We start from the raw sequence: 24,980 nt of genomic DNA, 5'->3' as shown, positions 1-24,980 counted from the left end.
ATAACCCAGTGATAATTGATAAAACATAGGCAATCCCATCATGTCAAATTTAAGGCTTAGAAGTTAAAGGAAGAAAAATCAAACCAAAATTCACATAAAAACATCTACTCCCCTTCTTGCATCTCACTACCCCATCTTATTGGCTAGTGAGAGAGCAGATCTAGTATCAACAACCAACCTGTGTGTTTTAGCCCTTAGCAGCTGTTCCTGTTTTAAGTTGATAACTTCCCAATGAGAACCATTGATAGGGCAGGTTTTCCTTAGGGTTGCGGGTGTTTGATGGAGTTATTGCTAGAGAATAAGATGAGGGTGTGAGTAGGTCATAAAGACTCTGTCTGCCTTCTAAAGCTCTCTTCCTCCTTCACCTTTTGAGAGGGAAGGAAGTGAGTTGTAGCTTTCACTAAAATTAAGGTAAAAAAGATGACTGATCTGCTTTGAGGGTGGAAGTTTAGTTCTGAATTGCCCAAGAGTGGTTGGTGTTGGTTATGGTAAGAGCTGTAAGTCAGTGTTTTCTCAACACCTAATATTTATATGGATTGTCTTTAAAACTAAGGTTTGTTTCATGTATCTCAAGACAGGTCCTAAACATACAGAAGTGCTGTTTTATGGGTGTCTTTATGGAGATAGTTATCCTTTTGAAAGAAGAGATGGTGCTACTTGCAATAAGAATGTTGTGCTCTGTTCTGCGTAGCCTTAATGTAATTATCTAAGGGAGGTTCCAATGTTATTTATGAATCTTCAATGTGCTTATTGGCAATCACCTAAACAAAATTTGTTAGAAAGGCTTTGAAGAATGAAATGTCCTTAGTGTGTAGAAACTGGTATGCTGTCTGCCTTTGCTCTCTATGTGGTATGTTAATATGTCTCCAAGCTGCTATTCTTGACTAGTATATGATGTATACAGGTTTTATGCTGGTAGCTGTAATAATGAGCTAAAACAGGAAGAAAGAGATGTCTTTTCAGCAGGCTCTTTAATGCATGCTTTCAGAGAGCACTCACTGATAGCAAATAATCTCACCAAAAAAAGGACAAAAATTTGATTCTCATAAGATGTGATATTTTGCCAAAAGCCTTGGCTTTTCTAGCAATGTAATTCATGTAAGCTATTTGCTTTTTACTCTTAAACTAAAAACACATTTCTATCAGGTCAGCTAAAACTTCAAATTGGGTCTTAAGGAAATACTCAAGGCTTCTTTTTTTAAGACTACTTGGCCTTTGGGACCTGATTCAGCAGCTCAAGGACACAGGGAGCTGGGAAGGGGTGGTTGGAAAAATATCAAAAAACTTAACTGATTGGAATCTGATCACACTTTTGCTTTAGTATGCAAATATAAGTTTTAAGATAGGGAAGAGTCTTCAGTGACTTTTCTGTGGGGAGATGGAGTAGTAGGTAGTAAAGGAGGAATTGACCAAAACACAGACTTGTGTCTGTCTTTAGAAGGTACAGTCTTAGCTTTCTTGTTAGCATGAAACGTAGTTTTCACAGCATAAATTAAGGTTTTAAAAGCTAAGCATCTAGGCCTAAGACGCTGTTATACACACAAAACTTGGTTTCCTTGGCACCCTTGATGCCAAGTTTGAGCTTTTTATTCTAGACTCTACTGTACTGATTTACAAAATATTCAAGAGCTTAGATGTTACATTATGTTCTTATTTAAGTATCAAATGTTGTTACTTATCTGCTGGTTGCTGTAAGATTTTTTGCTAAGTTCAAACTGCACTCTTTTGCTCCTGTCTTCCATTTCTAGCCTTGGAGCTTTGGATGGGGAAGGTGGACAGCTTGCACTTGATATCATCTAGTTGGTAGGGGGTTTTGGCAGAAAAAAATGATAGTGTGTCCTAATAGTTGAAAATAGTGTATGATGGGCTTGGCTGGGTTATGAGGTACTTAAAACTACCTCAGAACTTTTCTTCTAATGCTGCCCAGTTATAGGAGAGGCAGATCCTGTATGTGTCTGGATCTTTCCCTTCTAAGATAGATACCTTGGTGAAAGGATTAGCGTTTAGCTAATGATATGTGATGATGCAAATAGTATTCACTCTTATTAGCTAAGGTGTAGGCTTCAGGAGCTCAGAAGAGGTATGCTTTGAATGCTGAAATAAACAAATGAAAATATAAGATGTGTGATCAGCAGTATCTGCTGGGATGCTGCAACTGTTGTAAGAGTGGGCCTTATGTACTTTTCTAGCAGAGTGCTGATTACAGTAGATATCTACCTTATTATGACCTTTTTCACACCTCATGAAGTACTTCATTCTGTTATGAAAAGCAGGCTATCATATTTTTTAGGAGAAAGCTAGTATGCATCCCTAGACTCTAGGGGTACTGTATGTCCAAATTTGCACTTTAGAATCAATGTCTTGCTTAGAACATGAAGGTATGCCTGTAGTTATGGTATTGATGTTCTACAAACAGAAGTGAACATGTAAACAGCATTAACTCTAGATATCTTCACTGAATGTTTCTGTTCTGTTCCCTTCAGGTTAAATGCGTAATGATCTTTGAACAAGTGGCTGCACAAACTCGCTAAAGATGTCTGTTCAAAGCCAGCACCATTCCATTATTACTAACCCTCCTCCACCAGAATACATAAATAACAAAAGTAGTGGATGTCAAACAAACCAACTTCAGTATTTACAGAGAGTGGTCATGAGAGCCATGTGGAGACACAACTTTTCCTGGCCATTTCACCAACCTGTCGATGCAGCAGCACTGAATCTGCCTGTAAGAACCATTTTGGAACTGGGGTATTAATATGTAAATTATGTGAATTATTGTTAAACAGTGTTTTTTTCTAATGCAACAGATTATGGAAGACTATTTTTGCTATTGAATGCTGTCATTAATCCAAGTCTACAAGAAATGTGTTTTCTTTCTAGGGAAATGCTACATTTTTGCTCATTTTTCTGATCTGAAACCAGTAAATCAGTCTTTTTAAGGGATAATAATAATGTTTAAACAGGTCTCTTAGAGCTTCTGTATATTGGTGTTCAGACTTGTCTTCTGGTTTGGACATATTTATTGACACTGTGCATGATTATTATTTTATTTTGCCTTTGAGTATTTTTTTTAATATTAGGCAGCCTTAATGTCAAATACTTTATGATGAAAAATCAGATCTGATCGACCCCAACGTAAACAGGCAAACTTGGAACCATTTTGTCGCAGAGAAGTCATTACTCCTATAATATTTGTCGATTTCAAGTCATTTTTCTCTGAAGTTTCTAGAGGAAATAAATGTCCTTGCAAAAATAAGGAAATAAAAAGCTATAGTTCTCATCATACCATAGTGGAAGAGCATCCTTCCATGAAATAAAGATACGCTTAAATTTGTTTTCTGTTCTACTGTATGCTATTTATGCTATAATTTAATTATAACAAAATACATGACTATAATGTCTTGTGACACCTAGTTTTTATCCAGGTATTTTTAGACTCCAGTTTAGGATGCTTTTCAGTCAAATGAAAACATAGGTGATTTGCACAATGGTATTTCCATTTCAGATCAGATACTGCTCTCGGTAGATAAGTAGTAGAAAGGTGTTAAATAAAACCATTCTGCATTCCCTTGGATTATTTTCTTTTTTCCTCCTCCAACAGCTTAAGCATTGGTATTTATTTCTCACAAATTTTCAAGACTAATTCTACTAATTCACTGGTTCTGTTTAGAGCAGACAAAAGCCTTTATCTTTGGCTGTTTCTTGTGATAAACTCATTTGGTCAGTTTGTACAAAAGCACAGTCAGAGTGACTATCTCTGTGTCTTTTCTTACCCTTTCTCCTTCTTGGAAGTAGCTGTCAGTTAAGGTTAATATTAAGGGGCATTCCGTCAGAGTTGTGGCAACATTTGCAGTTGGCTTCAGGCCAGTTCTGCCTCCCTGGATTTCTAAGGCAGCCTCTTGACTTCTCAGAGTGTGTTTAAGTTCAGACATTGCACAGTAACAATCAAATATCTGGCTCTGTGGCAAAGACAATAAAAGTATTTGCCCCTTGCATTTCTCCTCCAAATATTAGAAGATGCAGAATGGACAACTTAATTATTAATTGCATTTTTGTTTTGATAAATTAAATAGCCTGCATTCTGATGTATTTAGCTTTTTTATTTCACCAAAACAGGTTGTTAGGATAGCTATAGAAAACTCTAGAAGTAATTACTTTGTACAATTACTATGTATATGTTACGATGTATACGTGAACTTAGTGGGGATATTCCCATTCCAGTTCCTTAAATGCACCATCAGGGAAACAGCCTCATGGTCTCACTCACGAAGTTTTAGCTATGCTACTAAAATAATCATGACAGTTCCCATTCTAGCTGACTTTCAGTCATATTGCCACTTCTTCACTAGGCCAACCCTAAGAGGAGAGCCAATATGGCCAGGGATGAAGTATTTGGACAGCAATTGTGAACTCGGCAGCTTCTTTTTGTTAGTGACTGATACTTTGCTGAAGTTTGGCTTCTTTTTCCTCTGTTCTGTAAACTGGAGTGCTGCTTTGTGTAAATGGCTTTGACATAACAAATGAGAAGTGCATATACTTTTAGTAAGTACTATTACTAATAGAGCTCTGGAGCCCTTTGAAATAAATATTCTTTGGGGCTTTGAATGACATATATGTTACATGGAAGAACAAGGACAAAATATAAGGTGAAGATTTCCTGAACACCTACATTTTTGGTGCCTATGACTATAGGGGAAGGTTTTCCTTTAAATAAATTGCTGCTTCTAATATAATTAAATCCTCTCAGTTTGGCTTTCATAACTGAATGTGTAAAAATCTTCATGTTCTAATATTAAGATATATTTGGTGACTTAGTCTTTTAATACCACAGGATTATTACACGATCATAAAAACACCTATGGACTTAGGCACCATAAAAAAGCGTCTAGAACACAATTACTACACAAGAGCTGCAGAATGTATTGAAGACTTTAAAACCATGTTCTGGAACTGCTACATGTATAACAAGGTATGTGGGACACCAACTCTTACCAGTAACTGGTTCTATTGAATGATACAAACATGTCTAAAACAAGAACATGGTTATTAGAACACACAGTAAGTTAGTTGACATTTTCATTATTATTTTGAAACTATTTTCTCTGAAATGTTGAGGAGGCTTTTTTGCTAGGATTGACTGGGGACGCATAAGTGAAGTCTTGCTTGCCATTCCAACAACTGAGTGCATAGTTTTTTCTGCACGGGGACTCCACATTCAAAATCTCTGGGATTTAGCTGCAGAGCTCATGAATAGCAAGCATTATGTGACTGCTGTACAAGTCCAAGGCTAGCAATGCTCTAGCCATGAGCCATGCTCTGTTCCTTCAACAAGTTTAACCTAAAGAAATGTGAGCATCTCCCTGTGCCTGGGTATATGTTGGCTGTGTCTTACTATCTTTGAGCTTCAACAGCTTCTTCAGAACACAGGGGTAAATAAGGGAGTTGCAGATCTGCCCCCTTTGGCCTTTGCTGTAGAAGTATGCAAAGGAGGATTTTTCAATGAGACAGTGAGAGGGAGTATTTCAGTGGTGAAGAAATTCGCTTTAAAGTGAGTTGCAGGGCCAGAGATAGCAGTGATTTCTAGACCTCTCTGGTACTGTTGGCTTTTTTCAATCTGTTGAGGCAGGACTCTCTGGCCTAGTTGTTTTATGAGCTAGCTCCCATTACTGCAGCCTCTCCTTTACTGAACGGCATTGACCATATTTTGCAGCCAGGTGATGACATCGTGTTTATGGCCGAAGAACTAGAAAAAGTGTTTATGCAGAAAATAGCCCATATGCCACCAGAAGAAAGACTAGTGAGTCTCAATAAAGGAAGGAGAAAAGGAAAGAAGACAGAAGGTAAGGCCTGTATTATTTGCTGAATTTGTAGTATGTTAAGCAAGCAAAACTGGAAAAAGGAAATCCTCTTTGTTGTGGAAAAAGTATAGAACACCCAAATTGTTCCAGGGTTGAGTTGTGACAATCAGTCAAATAACAATACTGCTAAAAGGCTTTAGAAGATTTTTTTTTTTAAATTTAAAGGGTTTTTATTTTTTAGAAAAGGAACTGACTTCTACTTCAGAGACTGTCATGCTGTTCAGCATTGTGTTATATGAACTAATAGGCGTGAACATCTGTGGGAACTAAACAGAATAACAGCTGAAAAAGACATGAATAATCTAATCAGCCAAACCAAACACAGGAAAACATTGGTCTAAACTGTTCTCAGAACTCAGTAGAAGAGATCTGTAATATTGCTAAGCAATATATGCAGGTATTAATTATGCTTAGGATGCATGAACCTACTTGTTTCAGTCTGCACTCTTTGCTGCTTGGTCTTTATGTGTTTGTAGAAAACAACTTGATACTTTCATTGGCAAGAACATTTTTACAATATACAGAGTGTAGTATGATGCCTATTTAATCTTTGGTCTGAAGTTAGTCCACACTTTCTTGAAGCCAAATAATGTGTAACTTGGCACAATATCCTAGCTGAAGCACTAATGGTGTGACTAGAGGAGGATACCAATGTTGCTGTAAGTAACAAACACTCTTGTTTGTATTTATTTATGGCATTCCTGTATAGAAGAGTGGTTATGTTGACAACTGGTCAATTCGACCATGAAAGAAATTAACTGCAACATTTAAGACTTAACTCCTAAAACTGTCCTGTATTAAAATAACCAGAAACGTGGCAGCCCAACCCTGGGACTTCAAATGAACAAAGCACAAATGAGAAACAAGCTGAAAGCAGTGAGCAGCCTCCAGTGACGACTCAAGAGCGACACCAGGTTACACTGGCTCCTTTGTCTACAGCTCAGCTGACTGCTTTAATTCCAGCTGCAGTCTCTATAACAAAAGTAAGTTTCCTCAAATAACTTTTACAAAGGAACATATTGCAATTACTCCTTCAGGCACTGGTGGCAAAACCATAGGAGCCATGCTTATTGCTGTACATTTTTGAAACTTTTGTTATAATGGAAGATAGTAAGAGATCTCCATTAAATCTTCTGTCTCCACTAAATAACTGGCCAGTACTAATTCTAGAAACTAAACAGAAATTGGGATAAATGCTTGGCACATCTTTTCTTAGAAATGTGGTTTTAATATGTTGTTCTCAAAAAAATTAAGATGATCATTCTTGAAGTGTATTACCGTATACACTTCTGCAGGCTTCGCCTTGATGATAATGGGTTTAGTACTAAAATAAAGCTCTGAGTTCTATTTAATAATTTCTCACAGTTTTTATGTAAATCAAATGCTTGATTCTTCAAAAATTAGCATGTTGGCTTAAACACTGTGTAACTAGCCTGGAAGGTGTTTGTGGCTCACAAAAGCAATTCTTGTTACTTCAATCTGAGTTGTATGTGAGCATCTGAAAAACACTCCTGTATTGACTTAGCTTTAGTTTTGCTCTTCCAATGAGGAATAGGCACTTTTGCCAGGCTCTCCTATAGTGTATATTTACACTTCACTCACATAGGATCTGAGTACTGATGACAAAGCACACATTATATGGCTTCCAAACCAAACACTACACAAGTTAAAGAAAAACCAAGATAAACAGTGTACATAAGGCCCTCAGCCAGGCCTAAAATGAGTTGCAGTCGTTTTCCCCCTTCCTGTGGCTGTCAACTTGCAGGTAATTTCATAACCTGTCAGCTTCCTGGAATCTTCACAAATGGCTGAAATCTGACCACAGCCTGACCTACAGTACATCTACTTCTTTCCTTTACAACTAAGATGGATCTTGGTGTGCTGGTCTTGTGATACGTTGTAGGTTTTAATCTAAGCTTGTGGAATTGCTGCATTCTGCTCTGACTTCAATAGCAGTAGAAGTCCTGACACTTTTTTTGGACTACACACACGCACAAGAGAAGAATCTGAAACTGACCATTCTCTTACTGTTCTGGACACTTGTATATTTTTTCCTTTTTTTTAGGCAAAAAAAGGTGTGAAAAGGAAGGCTGACACTACAACTCCTACTACTTCAACAGTCACAGCAAGTGGTGAATCTTCTGCAACATTTAGTGAAAGAAAAGCTGTTAAAGCATATAGAGGTGAAAATGAAAGTATGGTAACAAATAAGCTTCTGAAGAAATCCTTTTCAGATTCTCAACAGCCACCTGGAATTATTAAAAATATCCAGTTGTCAGAACAGCTAAAACATTGTAATGCAATACTTAAAGAAATGTTTTCAAAGAAACATGCAGCATATGCATGGCCTTTCATAAAACCTGTAGATATGGCATCTTCCTCTACTGGTGTGAACCAAGCCATTGCCAAATATCCTACAGACCTAGGAACTATTAAAGTAAGTGTATTTCTAGGGAATTTGTGTAATTACAAGGTTTTAAATGTGTTAGCTGAAAAGGTGTCATGAAAGCTGCTTCTCCTATGAAGGACATAAGGCGCCTAGAAATCAGATACATTTGTTTCTCAGACTTAGCCAAGGTCACTGGAGAAATTCTTCTGTGTCTCACTGTGACACATAGAAGCTAATCTACCTAACTGCTGAAAAAGCTCATATAGATAGTGAGGGAAGTATGGTCTCCATGAAGCCCTTCCAAGCATGCCACATGTTAAATATTTCTGTACACACAGTGCTGTTGTTAATGCCCTATAAAATGAAATGCAATTCTGTCAACTTCTGCTTTTCCCTCAATCTCAGTATTCTTGGCAAAGTGCCCTACAACTTCTACACTGGATGTTTATATTAGGCGTTTCACCTTTTTTAGTGGAAAGCAACCATTCTAGATGGAGAGATGTGGACAGTGCTCTGTGAACACTGGGTGTATTTGTATGTGGTAAAGTATTTAGCTCAGTTGAACTCTACTTTTTGGGGAATGTTCAATTTTAATAGCTTACTGAATTATCTTGAAAGGTGACTTACACACCTATAAAGGTTATTTCCCAATTCCTAGTCTATTAGTTTGACTCCAGCTATTATGGAATAAGCTTTGTGTAAGTACCATGCTTAGAATCAAAACCAGATGCCGAGTTCAGTACCAAACAAAACCACCCAGACATTGTTGTTTTGACCAAGTCCTGAAACTTTGCAAAAGTACTGTGAAGTCCTTCCAGCAAGTACAATTAAATCCGTTTAAAAGAGAGGGGAAGAAAATCTTACTTTGTTAAAGAGGCAATGTTGAAATGAGACAAAGGTATTTCCATAATTTTTTAAATAATATTTACTGTCTTGATGCAAGCTGAACCTGAATATATATGTTAAAATTCTTGTTCCTTCTTTCTTTCTGCTAGTTCATGGTGATTCTGTCTACTAAGTGTGCCTTAATTTTCTTTACCTCTAGAAGAAAATGGATAACTTCGAATATAATGATGTACAAGAATTTGCTACAGATATTAGATTAATGTTCATGAGCTTCTACAAACGTAATTCTTCAGACCATGAAATAGTTGCTATGGCAAGAAAACTGCAGGTGAGTTATATTTTAAGTCAGGCTTGAAAAGGAATAGTTCATCTCATGCCCTGATGTAGAATCTGCTAATATTACTGAATTACTGTGTTGCTGTGTAGTTCTACAAGTAGTAGCTGTGTAATAATTTCAGAAATCTGAAAATTATGCTGTTTCCAAACCTGACTCTTCAGGATGTTTTTGAAATGCACTTTGCTAAAATTCCTGATGAACCTGTTGCAAGTGATCACCTGCCACAGCCTGTGAGAGAAATAACAGAAGCTTATTCCAGTGAAAGTAGTGATGATAACTCTTCAGAAGAAAAATCATCTGAAGACTCTGAAGAGGAGAGAAAAGTGCACCTCAAAAAGCTTCAGGAGAAAGTAAGCATTAGTAATGTGTGTGACTTAAGATCCTCTGGTAATGCCACCACTTTCAATGGTCTATTCCAAGGCTTAGCAACAAAAATCAGTTTTTAAAAGATTCTAGTAACTTGTATTTTTAATACGAACCTTTATTCCCATTGGGAAGTGCTGCCAAATGTTAAACAAATAATGCCTCAACAAGTACAAGGTTAGCAATTGTTCTACTATTCTTGCCTACCACTTTTTCAGAGGGCTCTCAAACTTCTTTAAAAAATAAAACTGTGTTCCTGTGGTATGAGAACCTCCAGGCACTACATGTGTAGCTTAGTGGCATGTTGTTCCAACAGGATCATTTCTTTCACATGGTCAAAAGGCATTGTTCTTTCCCTCAGTCTCTTTTGAGCCACACTAAAGCAAGTCATTAATTTCTTCTCCAGAAAGTGCAGTGTGAGAGAGAAAAGAAGGGTAGCTCAGGCTGACCAGTGAAGCAAAGCCATGCTTCATGTTACAAGTGGGGTGGGTTTGCCTCTGCTTGAACATAACTTTTTAACCTGTTGCAGCTGTATCTATAAACTCTGGGGAAAGCTAACATTTGTTCTGTTAGTCAAATGAGGGGACAGTTTTTGGTCCTTGTCAGATTAGCATCATCAATTTATGAATGTAGGCAGAAGGACAAATGCAAGCATACAAGCCAACTTTTACAGTAGTGAGGTATTTCAGTGTGTCTGATTTCTAATCTCATCATCTGACCATCTTCCAGTTCCTGAGGTTTAAACAAAGTTGTTAAGCTCTTCTCAGAAATTCTTAGTATGCCCCAACTAGCCACTTTATATTGCAAAATAAGATACATGGGCCCAGTCCCACTTGCCTGATTCAGCAATGCTGTAGAAATATAACCTAATGAGGCATTTATGTCCATCCCAAATTCCTGAAATTAGAGAGGCTGCTGGAAATTCCTACAATGATTTTTTTTTTCTTTTTTTTTGGGGGGGGGAGGAGGGGGTGTTTTTGTTCTCCTGTCAGAATGCTAAAAGGCACATGCTGTTAGAAATGTCTGCATAAAATAAACAGTCCTACATCTTCTGGATGCATAATCTGTGACTAAGATACAATATAGTAAAATGTTTGGAAAATAAATCTTGTTTGGAAAGCAAACATCCTATTAATATCCACTCAGCTGCCACAATTTTCCCGTGATATTTAGGACCAGTTTATTGTTCCTTCTATGTTGCCTGAGATGACCAGCATTTTGGATTTTTTTGTTGTTGTTGTTTTCTTTTTGTTTTTGATAGCTTGAAGCTCTTCACCAGCAGTTGTGGGTTTTGACCAAAGCATGCTTATCTAGACCAGAAAAGAAAAAAGGGAAGGCTAAAAGCAAGAAAAGAAAGAACAAGGAAAAAGCTGAAATAAAAAGCTTGATTCAAAAGAAGAAAAATCTGAAATACATGAAGAAATCTAAGAAAAAGCTGTCTTTAAACATGTAAGTGTGGGGAATTTGTGTGGGTGCCAAATTATTTCAAACTGCTGTTACTGCAGTATACTTTTTTCCTACAGTCAATCAAAGAAAACCATGCAGCAAGCCGTGTTGGCACATAAGTCAGAAGATGAAGATGGTGCCAAACCTATGAATTATGATGAAAAACGACAGTTGAGTTTGGACATAAATAAACTCCCTGGAGATAAGCTTGGGAAAGTAGTCCATATAATACAGTCAAGAGAACCTGCACTGAGGAACTCTAACCCTGATGAGATAGAAATAGACTTTGAAACTTTAAATGCTTCAACACTCAGAGAACTAGAGAAATATGTAGCAACCTGTTTGAGGAAGAAACAAAGAAAGCAGGGTATGTAGCATAAATTATGTTCTAAAAGCCACTAGATTTGCTTTGTGGTTTGCTTTCATGTTAACTTCTATTCCACATGCAGCTGAAAAGCCAACAACGTCAAAAGAAGAACTTAATTTCAAGAGGAAACAAGAGCTAGAGAAGAGACTACTGGATGTCAACGGTCAACTAAACCCAAAGAAGGAGAGCTTCAAGAGTAATGTGCCTCTCACTTTTACTGATTTGCAATGGAAATAGTTTAGAGTGGAATTCTTCCCTTGGGCTTTAGTCCTATTAGGCATCTGGGGACTTTCTCCTCAGAATAGTTGGAGTCTTAAGCTGTCCACTGCTAGTCTAAAGATTCTTTCTATGCTGAGTGACCTGGAGTCACAGCAGCAAAATTGGTCAGTTACTTATCCTGTCTAAAGCAGCTTCCTTATTCCTGCACCATATACTTTATTATTGGCAAAGATGGTAACAGTTTCAGCAATTAAGGGACACTGAAGAATTCCCTTATGCTAATATATGAAAACATGGTGGGGATTGTGGAGGGTCACACAGTCTATTTGTTTGCAATTCATTTTCTGTGGTTTAGAGTCACAAGTATAACCAATTCTAGTAATAATTGTTATGTAACAGTGTCACTGATGCTGTCATGCTAACAAAGCTTGTGTATCAGTGACAGGAGTGCTGTGATATCTTAGACTTAAGGAAGTGTCCTAGGAGAATAATCCAGTTTTTCAGGCAATAATGCATTTCAAGATCAAAGGCAGAAATTCAGTGCGTACTTGAGCTGTACACTTACTGATGGTTCTCATCAGGGGCTGAAAATGGATCAATGCAGCTGATGCTGCTATTATAAGTCAAGCTGTTTCTCATTAAAATAGTGAGTGCTATTATTGCCCTCCACTGGTTATCTATTTAACTCCTATGTAAAATCAGTTAGCTGTAATGATAGAAGCAGCTCTGGAAGACACAGGGACACTTGTATCTAGCGTTAGCTCAGTCAAGTCTTCCTGTCTGATATATGTAATGGCTTGAAAATATCCTACAAAAAAAGTTTAAAGAAGCAGCTGAAATCCATTATGAACTATATGTTGTGAGGAGAGGGAAGAAGCTGGCCAGAAAATCTTTACAACTGGTATCTGGCTTGTTTACATGAGCTAAATCTGAGCTTGTGTCCAGGGAAACAGGTTTCCATGTAACTTCCCATTTTCGAAGCTTCCACAGAGCAAATTCTTTGAAAATGGTTTGACTGCAAAATCATTATGAGCTATGTTAAATCAACCCTGCAGATGCAAAATAGTCAGATGGTGGGGAGGTGGCAAAAGATGGCAATTTGGGAGTGCACACGGCTAGCGAAAGAAGAGCTGGCTGTAGATAAAGAACTCTGCAGGCATGTCTGGCAGCAGCAACATGCACAGAAACAGGCTCTTAACCACAGGAAAGCTTATGGGGGAAAATTGCTTGAATTGTGTCTTAAGTCTGTACAGCTTTAATTGACTTCGTAATTGTAGATTTTGTGACTACAGCTTCTCCTTGGATTTTTCATTCATTCAACTAGCTTGCTGCTAGTAAATCTCACTCCTCTCCTCTCTAGAGGGAAACCTCTATTTTCAAGTCCACTGCTAAATGGACAGTAGACAATGAAGTGAAATTAAATGAACTCTTACATGGGAGAATAGGCCTAACAAGGTTGATCATAGTCTTATATAGGAGGAATGCTCCACTGCAGGTTGTTCTGAATATTTTCTTTTTCTCCTGCAGTTGAAAACAATGCTGAGTCAAGCACGGGGCCAAGCAGACTGAGTGACAGCAGTAGCAGCTCCTCAGATTCTGACAGCAGCACTAGCAGTGATTCTAGCTCCTCAGATAGCAGTGATTCTGAATCAGGTTAGAAAGCTTATTTTTGTGTTTATGTAGGTAAAATAGCTTCTCTCTTAGCATCTACTGTTCCACATGCTTACTAAGGATTTGAGTTATCTTTGGTTTGCTCCATTTTGAAGGCTTAACTCCAGTGCTCTGAAATGAGTGCCTTAATATTGAGATTCCAGGTAACACAAAACAACCAAACCCCACTGCATTCATTCAACTTAACAGCTAAAATCTTTAGGGACTAAAAAAAGCTAGCAAAAGGTCTTTGTATCTAACCTGGATATTTGACTATCAAACTATAGCTTACTCATGTAGCTTTGATCCCTTTTTAAAGGTGTGATTCACTTTATTTTCATCTTCTGGTCTGAGCAACAAAAGTGCCTACAGCATTAACTGTAGAGCCAAAATCCACCCTGGTGCTTAAACTGTTTCAATATTACAGCAGCAGGACACTGAATGATGTTCCTCTGTACACAGAACTCTTTGGTTTTCTAGGACAGAATAGATTTGCCAAACTGGAGGTTTACAGTGTAGATCTCCATATGAGGTATAAGGTGAGAGGGAGGCTCAACCCTCTGCAGTGTGGGGGGAGCAAACACAGTGAATCAATGGTAATGAAGACCTTGATCCTGCAGGAGTCTTTGTGGTGTCTTTTTATATGTGGGAGAAGTTCTCTTAACACACTGAGCTCAAGTCAAAGTATTCAAGATAAGAATGTTTCTTTCACTGTGAGGTTTGACTCTAGGTGTAACTTCAACTCACAGCTTGTATGTGTGAATAATGAAATGTACGTGAATGACTGATTTTGGTTTTTTCCATCCCCTTTTTTTTTCCTCACCTCACTGTATCTACAGTCACAGAAACCTGTTCAAAACAGACTGGAGCCAGGCAGAACTGTCCGGCTTCTGTGGAAAAGTCTAAGGTAAACCTGGCTGGAATGGATATAAAAATTTTGCCCTAAACAAATTACAAAGTTATTACACAAATAATTTTGTTCAAGTTATTTTTTAACATACAATGGTAATAGAAATGATGCAACTTTATCAGGAAATAATGAACATGGCTTGAATGCTATTTGTTCTGTAGGACTGATTGATATGAAGATGTCCCATGAGCTGTTAATAGTACCTTATGCATCTGCATAGTACATATATGTACTGGGAGAGCTTCTTAGGCTTTCACCTTTTATAATCATTCTGGTGATCGTGTGTTTGATGAAGAAGTGCAGAATGTTCCACATACCCCACCCACCCCCAAAAAAGGCAAACACTCTCCAAATCGTTTTCTGAGTGGAGAATTGACCTAACAAACAGTGGAAGCTCCACTTAAATGTTTTTTAATCTATTAATAACCTCACTTCTACACCTGAAAATAAGTAAATTGTACAATATACCACTTATTTTCAGGATACTTTAATAAGGTTGCTTATTGTTATGGTATTATTGGAACCAATAGTAATTTTTATCTAGAAATAATTCTTAATGCCTCTTAGGTTGAATTGCTCTATTCCTGTATTATACAGTGGGTGTTATTTCTTGTCAAGGTTAGCTGCCTTTAACAATTTCCCTTGAAGCTACCAGAGACAGAGACCTTGAATTTCAAAGCAAAATCACAGCCAAACCTTCATTCGCCTTGCAACAGACTGACTTTCCCTTAAAGTACAGGAAACTAGGCTGCAAATTTATTATTCAGCTGCTCCTTCTGCATCTTCATAAGCAAAGATTCAGGGAAGGAATTATGCAACACCCTTTTTTTTGCTTGAGAGCTGCAGCCTCTGCAGTGACAGAATGACAGCAACAAACTTGAGAAAATAGGATCCAGGAAATAAGCTTCAGCTTGGTCATTTGTAACAGCCCCTTTCTGGGCTTCTGAGTAGCAACAAACATCATAATTGAAATTCTCACATTACATTTTGTTCTCAGGGGTTTTCTGTACCTGTCAGACCAAGGCAGTGAGTGCACTTTACCTCATGGCTTTTTGTCATCAAAGTGCTTAGAAAATGATGGATCAGTATCACAATGCAAGGGGTACTGAATCCAATACAGTGGAAATGGGTAGTGGTGGGGAAAGAGGATCCAGTAGCTATTAAAAACATTTGGCTGTATTAACTACTGCAGTCTCTTTATAGAGAATACCACTTTCTTTACAGAGAACATCCTGCAATGCTGCTCTGCGAGCACAGCCCTCCTCTCTTGCTAGCAGCTTGCAAAATCATGGATCATCTGAACTGCAGCAGCCACCTCCTAATGTACTCCAAAGGCTTCAGTGTAGATCACTTAATCCATCAGAACAAAATGCTCAGACTCTCTCAGGTAATACCTCTATAGCTGCATTTGACTGCTGAGGAAAGAAGGGTTGTCAGGATGCTTGTATTGCCCAACAAGCTTAACTTGGAATTTTAGAGGCTGGCAAGTGGATAACTGAAAAAAGTTCTTGCAGGGTATGGATTACCAAAGAGCATGATGTAAATTAAAGCATAGCAGCACTGAGGATTGGCTAGGGGTTTCAGCTTGCTGAGACTCTTGTGGTGGGGCAGAGTGCTATTAAAACCAGGAGGTGTTCATTCTTCCTTCAATAAGATGGAAAAGGATATCTTAATGGACTTGGAGTGACAGGAAGTGTTGAACACCTTAAGGCAGGATTAGATACTTAAACTCATGCCTGTTACCCAAGTTCATGTCTGAAATGCCTATTAGCTGAATGTAAGGCTTGGTGCCACAGGTCCTCTGAACTGATTGTTGTTGCCTAGACACATCAGATACATGAAGTTGCTTAGGAACTTGATCCAAGGAGCTATTCTTTTTCCTCCCTCATTTCAAAAAGTCTAATAACATTAGACACTTCTGAGATTTTAGTAGAAGACAGCATGAACTGGTAGCTGATTAACTGAGAAATCAATTTAAAACTAATTAAAAATAACTCTCTTAAATCACGTGGCTAGAATACATATCTCCATACGGAGTTACTCCACAGATCTAACCAATGACCTAATTTTGAGCTGTAGGACTGCATTTTCCATGATAGAGGAAAAATCATACTCTGCGTTCTTTCTCAGGTAAAATCTCAGCTGTACCTGCTCTGCATGATGCTCCAGACCAGCAAACTCCTCAGAACCCTCCAAAGACAAATCAGTCTTCTGTCACCCACTTTAGAAATGTTCTTCCAGAGGTGAATACGTGCTTCTCTCCAATGAATTAATTTCAAACAGCATCTGTAAAGCATGTTCTTACCCTTTAAATAAGGTGTAATACAATACTTCAGGCTTGAATTTGATGTGATGAAGGCCATCTAAGGTTCACAACAAAAGCTTTCTAAAACCCCGATAATAAAGTGATTCTTATCCTTTAACAGGGTATTACTTCATTGCCTATTGGCTTGCAACACAAAGGGAAAGTTTGGCTGATCACGTTTATTGTGTACTATGAAGCTTATTTTATTTCTTTTCAGGGTCGTAGCTTGAACTTAAGTAATCCTTGCACACTCACAGGTTAAAAGTCTACCCTGTAAGCCAACAGCTTTACAAAAGAGGCAGATTATAATATATGTTTTGGTTTTGTAGAAATATCAATTTCACAAACTCAGCAATACTGAGGGTCTAGAGGTTGTACTGGGAAAGAGTGTTGCTTTTTCATACCTTTTCCTAAAGCTATGGAAACTGGGGCTTTCAGGGTCTAGATGAGGTTGTAAAATATTTAATTACTATTGAGTTCTGTCTTAATGTGTTCTTGGAAATTATCCTGTTTAGAAGGGCCTCTGTGGAACAAAGGAAGTTATTGATGTAACTGCAGCATGATCACTTCCATCCTGTGATGGTCACTAATCTTTCTGAATGTGGTTGAAAATTTAGTTGCTTTAATCAGGCTGTGATAGCTTTCTTTTTTGGCAACGGATAGAAACTGCCTCTTGAATCTATGAGCACAAGAATGTGTCCTGCAAGTAAGGATGAAAAGCAGCTCACCCTTTCCTATTGGTGTCCACTGTCCAAGGTAGTAGGTAATGCAAATTATGACTCAGGTTTGTGCAGCACTGTCCTTAGTTCAAGAGATTACTACACAGATTGATCCTGCAATAGAGAAAATAATTCTTTTCTCCTGCAGAGAAAAGAATACCACTACACTGAAGATCACAGTTACCCCTTACCCTGATCCACAAGTTGGAGTGCAGCTCCAGCCTTTATGACAACTTTATTCTGCAGTACAATATTAAGGGCTAAAGATCTTGTATCAGTTTCTCATGTTCTACCCACTCCATCACTTGGGATGGCTGAGCTGTGCATATTCTAAATCTGGAGTCTTGATGTATGAACTTGCTTTGGTTAACATAATTTGAATGAAATCTATTTCTTCCCTGGTGTTTGCAGAAGCTAGAGCTGCAAGAATTTACTGCTCTAAGCTTCTAAACCTTTAATCCTGTTGCTGTATAATAAGAATCCCCATATGCTAAACGCAAGTAATATGAAGAACGTATTTTGAAGTCTAGCTTCTCTTCTAGGTGTCCAACACCATTTTCCAAGTTGACAGTGCTGACTGGAGTAAACAAACTGAGCAAACAAGACATCTAGACAAATCAAATAAACTTCAAAACAAGACCAGCATGAGAACTGCTGATTTAAAATCCATAAGTCAAGAACAAAGTATGTAATGTCATAATAAAAACTAACCATTATCAGGGGTGCAAAGTTAGAAATGCATTATGAAACTGGTTTAAAGAAATGTCACGCTGAACGCTTGTATATTAATCAGTTTGCAGGATCATGGTGGGTGTGCAGTTTTCCCTTGCTCTTTTTAATTTGCTGCTTAAAAACAACAACAAAAAAGTGAAATTAAACAGATTTTTGGTTCTTGTTCTGTGTTTAAAATATATAAAGAAAATTATAAATTACTTTTTGTTTTAAGAATTTAGTTTTCTGAATGTAGTACTAAGGATAAGTAACCCAGTGTTCCATGAAGTCTGAGAGTTGATGCTTCCATCTGTTAAACTTTACTGGCCTTTGAAATGTCTTTTGCTGAAGCTGCTAGAAGAAGCTTCCAGCTCCTGCTGGAGCTCTTTTCCCAGGGCACTTTGTGTGTATTTTGAGTTATTATGTTTGGCTCTCGGTGACAAGGATCTGACAGCAAATCGATGTCAAAGAGACTTTCACTATGGAATAAACTTGCAATTATTACAAGAACACTGGCCCTCTGAAAGCTGCATTCTGTACTTCATACATATTTCAAACTAAAGAATTGACTGAACATCCATGTTCCGTGTGTCCAGTATTACCAGACACAACAAGTTTTGGTTTCTCCTTTACTCTTTGCCCTCTAGAACACCTCTACAGGGAGGGAAGAAACTTCTGAAAACTTGATGAAATTAAAAGGCAGAGCCTGTTCACTGATGAACTCCTTTTTTTTGGCAAAGAATGATGCGAAGTAGTTGCAATGTATTAAAGCAATTTGAAAAATGGAAATTTAATTCTCCATGAATTTCTATTCATTTTAGGGTCTTAACACACCAAGCCATACATCTACTGCCCCAGCGGCTGAAACTGGTACATGGCCTCAGCTAAGGATTTTCACTTTAAAAGTTTTGAGGCTGTGAGGTCTTTCTGAAAACCCCTTTAATAACAAACTTGGCGGAGGGTTTGATACTTTGAATCCTGAATTCAAACATTCAAAAACTTAGCCTTTGCATAATAAATAAAAAATCAAAGCCAATATATTATCTGAAGTTTTTTATTAAACATTTACTTAAATACTGAAACATCTCAAACTACAGTAAAGGATTGTTGCTGAATGAGAGAAACAACAAAGATTGTTGCTGAATGAGAGAAACAACACGTTTTATCTCTGGTTTGAAAAGAGTGTCTGAGGATTTTTTTTCCCCTCAAATAATTAAGAAGGTAACAGCATGGACTATTTGTTTATCTGTAGGCTACTGGAAATTTGTAGACTAGACCTTGATGGCTGACCTATCTGCTTTTTAAAAAAAGTAAATAGGGTTGAAAGCTTTAGGTGAAATGAGTTTGCATGATCAATCAGGCTCTCTTAATGCTGAAATCAAAAGGAAAGAGGGCTGGGTGGGAAGGGGAGGAAGTAAGTGGCAAAGTGCTGTGTTGAGGCTTCCTGTCCAAACCTTTAGAGCATTCTGCTGAGACCTCTCCTAGAATTAACCTGGAGTTAATTTCTCATCTATAGTTGAGCCAACTATACTTTTTCCTGTCCAAGAGTGGAGAGAAGTGGTCCAGTTCAGCTTAAGCTTAGGAAATGTTTGGGAGAGTTTCTGTCATTCTGAAGCAAATAATAAACTGTACTGTAAGCTTTTAAGTCAATTCCTCAAATGACTAAAGTTTTATAATTTAAATTTGAGAAAGGATAGTCTATAAAATTAACATGATTGAAAAGGCCTTTTTTTTCTTCCATCAGGTCACTGTACACCCAATGATAAATCTAATGATAAAAACATACTAGAGCCAGTGTCTGAACTTCTTCCAAGAAAGGTAAGTGGTGCTCAAGTTCTATTTAAGAAGAGGCTGAATTTATTTAATAAGTTGAATAACTCCCTGACCTAGGATCTTCTCTAAAAATCTGTTCTTTTACGATTGGGATATTTAGTGTACAATAGGCCTCTATCATTGTTAAAATCTGTACAGCTTTATCTCATTTTTAGTGCTAAAATCAGACAAATCTATGGCCTCTCTTCAGTGCAGAAGGTAAAGCATATAAGATACATGCATACACTCACACATATATGTATAATGTGCCCATGTTGCCATATTAAAATATGTCACGTTTCATCTACTTTTAATATTTCAACAGGGAACTAGTGTTCCTTGATCTAGTTCTGATATCCAAGTTATTAGTGTGCTTTCCCTTACTGATTCAGTAACAAAAATAAAAGTAATGTGGAATATATATAACTAAAATGTTTCTAGGATTTTTCTTTAGGCCCTTAGGTTTTAGAAAGCTATTAAGTAACATATTGAATTTAATTCCAAAAATATGTATTTCCTTCATAAGCACATGCTTCTACTAGAAGCAGGATTTCTTAAGAATGCTGGTTTTATTTTGGTTTATGCTGTGAAGAAAATGCCGCAGGGGAACAAACAAAACCCACAAGCCTAATATAAAACCATTGTTATGTAAGGATTGCATATAGAAATTAGATGGATGTTCTCTGTATTAAAACCTTGTCAATGGATCTTGTGTAAACTCAGCTTTGTGAATTCATGTTTTCTTAAAAAAAAAAAGTGGAGAGGTAGACTTAAATGGTCAGAATAGCTACAAATGCTGACAGTTATTGGCATATTGCTAAAGACTTGCAACGTTGATGAGAAAGCACACCAAAATCTGCTCAGATTGCTGTGTTTGCACTAACATTCTGCCAAAGGAAGGATATTTTGGTGTAGATATTTCCAACAGGCCCAGCCAAACAACATTGTGCTAATGTAAGAACTAAACAGGCAACGTAGTTGCGGAGTAATTTTTTCCTCTTCTGTGTTTTCCTTTTCTTAATAACTTCAGGATACAGAACTGAAGACTGTAGATTCCTGGGTCAGCCTCTGTAAAGCGATGAAGCTTCCAGCTCCGATAAAAGCATCTGCTGAGAGCTTCAATCAGTTCAGGGACGCGGCATTAAAGAGGAGTGGGCAAGTGCAGGAGTCAAAAAGGGCTCTTGTGCAAGCCCAGAGGGAGCTGCAAAATCTTCCACGAGAAAAGAAAAAGTTTGTAACCACTTCTGTGTAAGTGTTACTCTGGTTTTTGCCCACCTGGTACTGGGGGGCTTAATTATTTCAGGAACAAGGGCTTTGGATTAGGTAATTGCCACATGTCAGGTGAAACTGGGGGCCTGTACCATGCTAAGCGAAACTGTGCATGCAAAATGCACAAAGCAGCTTTTTCTCTTCAAATCAGTATTATTTCAGTGGTCAGAGAAACTTCCCAAATTTTTTTCTTTGTTGTTGCTGTTAGTTTGCTTCTGGATTTGGTGTGTGGTTCTTTGGTGGTTTTTGTTGCTGTTGTGTTGTTTTGTTTGTTGGGGGGGTTGTTTGTTTGGGGGTGGGGTTGATGCAGGGGAGTTTGGGGTTTTTTGGGGTACTAAGGTGAGGGGTTTTGGTACCCTGGAGCACTCATGACCAGAGTTCACATTTGTCCCATTCTCCTGTACCTGTAGCCAGGAATGTCCTCATCTTAGTGCTCTCCTAAGGGGATACAGGATAGTCTAGTCTTCAAGAGCATGGGGTTAACAGGGGTTCCAGGGTGCACTACTTCACACAGCAGAATTTTTTGCATTGCTGTAGAAAAGCACTTTCAATAAGCTCCTGCCTGTAGTATTCTTCCCTAGTTGCTTGCAGCTCCTGCTTCAGGCAGTGCCCTGAGGTCTGTGGTCATGCTGAATGGGATAAGTGACTGCTACTAATTTCTGCATTACAGTAATATCCTGGAGTTTGTTTGCCACCTTTTGGAAACTCTGTTTGCAATTTTTCCCTCTCCAGTAGTATGCATTTTTTTTCCTTGCCTGTTTCACCCTGTGAAAGATAAATCTGAGCTGGTTTCTAAATTCTCCTGCACTTGCCCATTGCTGGTTGTATTAGAAAAATTCAATTGTTTGGATTGTTTTATTTTAATAATCAGAGCATTTGAGAGACTTAAGAGTGTACTCCTGGTTCAGAAGTTAGTGAAATCTACGTCAAATAACTAATTGAAGAGGAAGAAGGTAGAAGAAAAACATCACAGGCCAAGAAAGTAACAGAAAATAAAGAATTTCAAAGCAAATGTATGTAAATTTTGTGTAGCATATCTGTAAATCCCGCATGCATACAGTTAGAAATGGGACACAGGAAACATGGACCTACCACAGCCCAACAATTGTGTGCACATAACTCTTGTGACGGGAAATCACCATGAAACCATTGAAAGAAAACCACACTTTAAGTGCTAAGCACTGATTTAAATGATTTGCAGAATTCTATCAGGTGGTTATGAAAAAAAGAAGAACTGTTATCCTACACTGATTTCTTCTCTTGTCTTTAAAGGGGCCATGAAAGCACAGGATTGGATGCCATGGCAGCAACAGACTGTGAGCTTGGAAAAGAAATACATAAGAAACTGCCTGAAGCTCAACAACATACCCTTGATCAAGACCGTATCTTGGCTAGAAAAACGGAACAAGAATGCAGGAGGAAGGAAGCAGTAAGTTTCTGACGCTTGCAACATGATTTTTTTTCAACTTTACTAGAGAATAAACAAATATTACATCAGGTCCTTATTTCAAAGGATCTGAATGATTGAAAACAAGAGTACTACCTGAAGAGTTAATCCAAAAAATGCAATAGGAAACTCAAAGTATGTCTTCAAGTGACATCATATGAAAAGCTATGTGATTTGTCCTAGTACTCCATAAGCTTAGAATAATTGTGTGGTAAAATAAAGTTCTGAAGAGGAGTCCCTGCCCTCTAAATAATTTCACACCTTGAGTGTTGCAAGCTGTCCATCCTCCTTAATGTGTTCCATGTCAACAAAAGTGCTAGTCATACTGTTCTGGTGTGAAATACCAGGCCTCAGCCTTTTTAAAACTAACTGGTTATATTGGTGACAGTAATTAATGTTTTTTAATTGCTCCCTTTTTTAGATTAAACATTTTTTTAAAATTCATAGTTTTGAAAAATTCATTTCATACAATGGAATGCAAGTACCAGTGTGAAACCATGCTGGATTCAGACAAGTTCAACTGAAGCTTTCATCCTTCAGCTCTTTTCTGAGGGCTTCAACAACATGCACAATCAAACTTGCATAACAGAGAAGACATACGTTTTTTGAGAAGATGCTTTATAGTTTTCTCTGAAATCATTAAGTATTTGACCTGCATAGTATTCATTAATGTCTGACTGCTCTGAAAAGACACTTGTTTGCTTTCTTGCAGACAGCTTGGATAATTGATGTGAATCTGCAGAGAGATATTATGGCATCTTTCGAAGAATACCTTGAGTGAAAGCAGTAGTTTATATAGAATTTAACTTCAAACTATTACAAAGAGCACAGTTTTGTACTAGTTAGGATCTTAATGTTAAGACCACTTTAAAGATCTCCTTTAAAATGCTTTGTATTAAAAGCTTGTTCATTAATACCTGAAGTGTCACAAGATTTATTTCTTTTCACTGTTTGTTTATAACATGTAATCTAGTCTGCTACGGTGGAATGGAGTTGTTCCTTTGATTACAGTTTCATCTGTTCTGTATATATGGTATTTAAAAATCACTTTACTGTGACACACCTGCACAAAACCTGGGTTGTGACAAAAAGATCTCTCTAAAAGTGACGCTGTCTAAGGGTTGTGTAACATTACTTGTAATCATAAAAAAAGCTTCTATTAACTCTATAATTTCAGCAGTAAATCTTATGTACTTGCATGTCTTTTAAGGTCTGATGTGTTTAATGTATTTTATGTTAACATAACATTTAGCTAAGGGTGCAAACATGTTTGCCACATAGTTCTGGTTCTTCTCAGGAAGAAACTATGGCAAACTGACTCAAGTTTGAAAGATTTTCTGATTGATGCAAGATACTATTAATGTTGAAAAATTGTCTGAGGTACAAACTGGATTGTAAAAACCACACGTTCTTGTTGATTATATACAGCTATGGAAAATTAATATGGGACTAAAAAAATACTGTTTTATGGAATGAATACCAAAACACAATGTGTATTACAGAAATTCTGGGTGGAAGGGGCCCTCTTCAGACAATCTAGTTCAGTAGTCTCCAAACCCTTTTCGTCATGTACCCCATCATTTAAATATTTTAAACACGGACTCCAAGACATGTATATTTACTAATTTATAAATTATATACAACATTCCACTGTTCTAGTATATTTTTAATATTACATTTTAATATTTTTAAATTCTGGTTTTGTTTTTAACTCTGCTTATTTATTATTTTATTTTGTAATTTATAACTTAGTATTCAATATTTTCTTTCCACACTCCACTTTGGAGACTACTGATCTCATCGAGCCTCCCACTCAAAACTCTCCCTACAGAGAACTTAGATTTGTCAAGTTCCTGGATGAAAAGTGAAAGGAACACTGCCAGTTGTGGTGAGGACTTGGCTAGGACAGAGATTTGGGATGAAAGATGGGTTGCAATGTAAAGTAGTGCTGTTAGGATGTCTTTCATATCCACATCAAAAGTGACCTGCCTTCATTTGTAGTTTCTATCTTGTTAAAAGCTATTTGTCCTGTAATAAAATACTGCAGTTCACATTCAGGACTCTCTACCTTGCTGTCACTTGGATATATTTTCTCTCTGGGTTAATGGAAGCACAAGAGCTCTTGCTTTGGAAATAGGAGGTGACAGAGGGAAGGGCAAGAATTCCTTCTGAGCGTTTCATCCATTGGATACAGTTATATGGGCATTGCCGGTATGGACTGGTACTTTTGTCCCTTCAAAAACTAATTCCAGCTTCCATGACTCTATACTGTCATGACAGCTTAAAGTCACAGTGTCAGTGCTGCTAATGCTAATCTGATAAACTCTTTATT

The 24,980-nt window shown here is 37.5% G+C and overlaps 1 protein-coding gene across 4 annotated transcripts; it reads left to right on the top strand.

Moving 5' to 3' along the window:
• Nucleotides 1–280: 280 nt before the first annotated feature.
• Nucleotides 281–24,705, top strand: BRDT (bromodomain testis associated). Of its 4 annotated transcripts, none has more exons than XM_066192477.1 (20): nucleotides 281–411; nucleotides 2,484–2,725; nucleotides 4,832–4,969; nucleotides 5,711–5,840; nucleotides 6,669–6,841; nucleotides 7,924–8,295; nucleotides 9,293–9,421; nucleotides 9,592–9,780; nucleotides 11,055–11,242; nucleotides 11,317–11,606; nucleotides 11,689–11,802; nucleotides 13,353–13,478; nucleotides 14,315–14,382; nucleotides 15,610–15,772; nucleotides 16,516–16,628; nucleotides 17,952–18,093; nucleotides 19,865–19,938; nucleotides 20,963–21,180; nucleotides 22,474–22,630; nucleotides 23,361–24,705. In XM_066192477.1, exons 2-20 carry the CDS (start codon nucleotides 2,534–2,536, stop codon nucleotides 23,427–23,429), a joined length of 3,045 nt encoding a protein of 1,014 aa, XP_066048574.1. In that variant the 5' UTR covers nucleotides 281–411; nucleotides 2,484–2,533; the 3' UTR covers nucleotides 23,430–24,705. The 4 variants fall into 4 exon arrangements, with proteins under 4 accessions (XP_066048574.1, XP_066048573.1, XP_066048575.1 ...); XM_066192476.1 differs by having other exon boundaries at nucleotides 281–488; XM_066192478.1 differs by having other exon boundaries at nucleotides 281–497.
• Nucleotides 24,706–24,980: the final 275 nt, after the last annotated feature.

This window comes from Chamaea fasciata, unplaced genomic scaffold (genome assembly GCF_029207755.1).
Source record: "Chamaea fasciata isolate MVZ Bird 193981 ecotype frontalis unplaced genomic scaffold, bChaFas1.0.hap1 SCAF_10, whole genome shotgun sequence".
Taxonomy (NCBI): domain Eukaryota; kingdom Metazoa; phylum Chordata; class Aves; order Passeriformes; family Sylviidae; genus Chamaea; species Chamaea fasciata.
This window is presented reverse-complemented; position numbering and strand designations above follow the sequence as displayed.

What these genes read in the sequence shown, in the direction of transcription:
- BRDT (XM_066192477.1), top strand. Translation starts at nt 2,534, where the DNA reads ATGTCTGTTCAAAGCCAGCACCATTCCATTATTACTAACCCTCCTCCA. An exon ending in AAAAAGCTGTCTTTAAACAT is followed by an intron (nt 11,243 to 11,316) that starts GTAAGTGTGGGG and finishes TTTTTCCTACAG; the next exon opens with TCAATCAAAGAAAACCATGC. An exon ending in TAGCAGTGATTCTGAATCAG is followed by an intron (nt 13,479 to 14,314) that starts GTTAGAAAGCTT and finishes CTGTATCTACAG; the next exon opens with TCACAGAAACCTGTTCAAAA.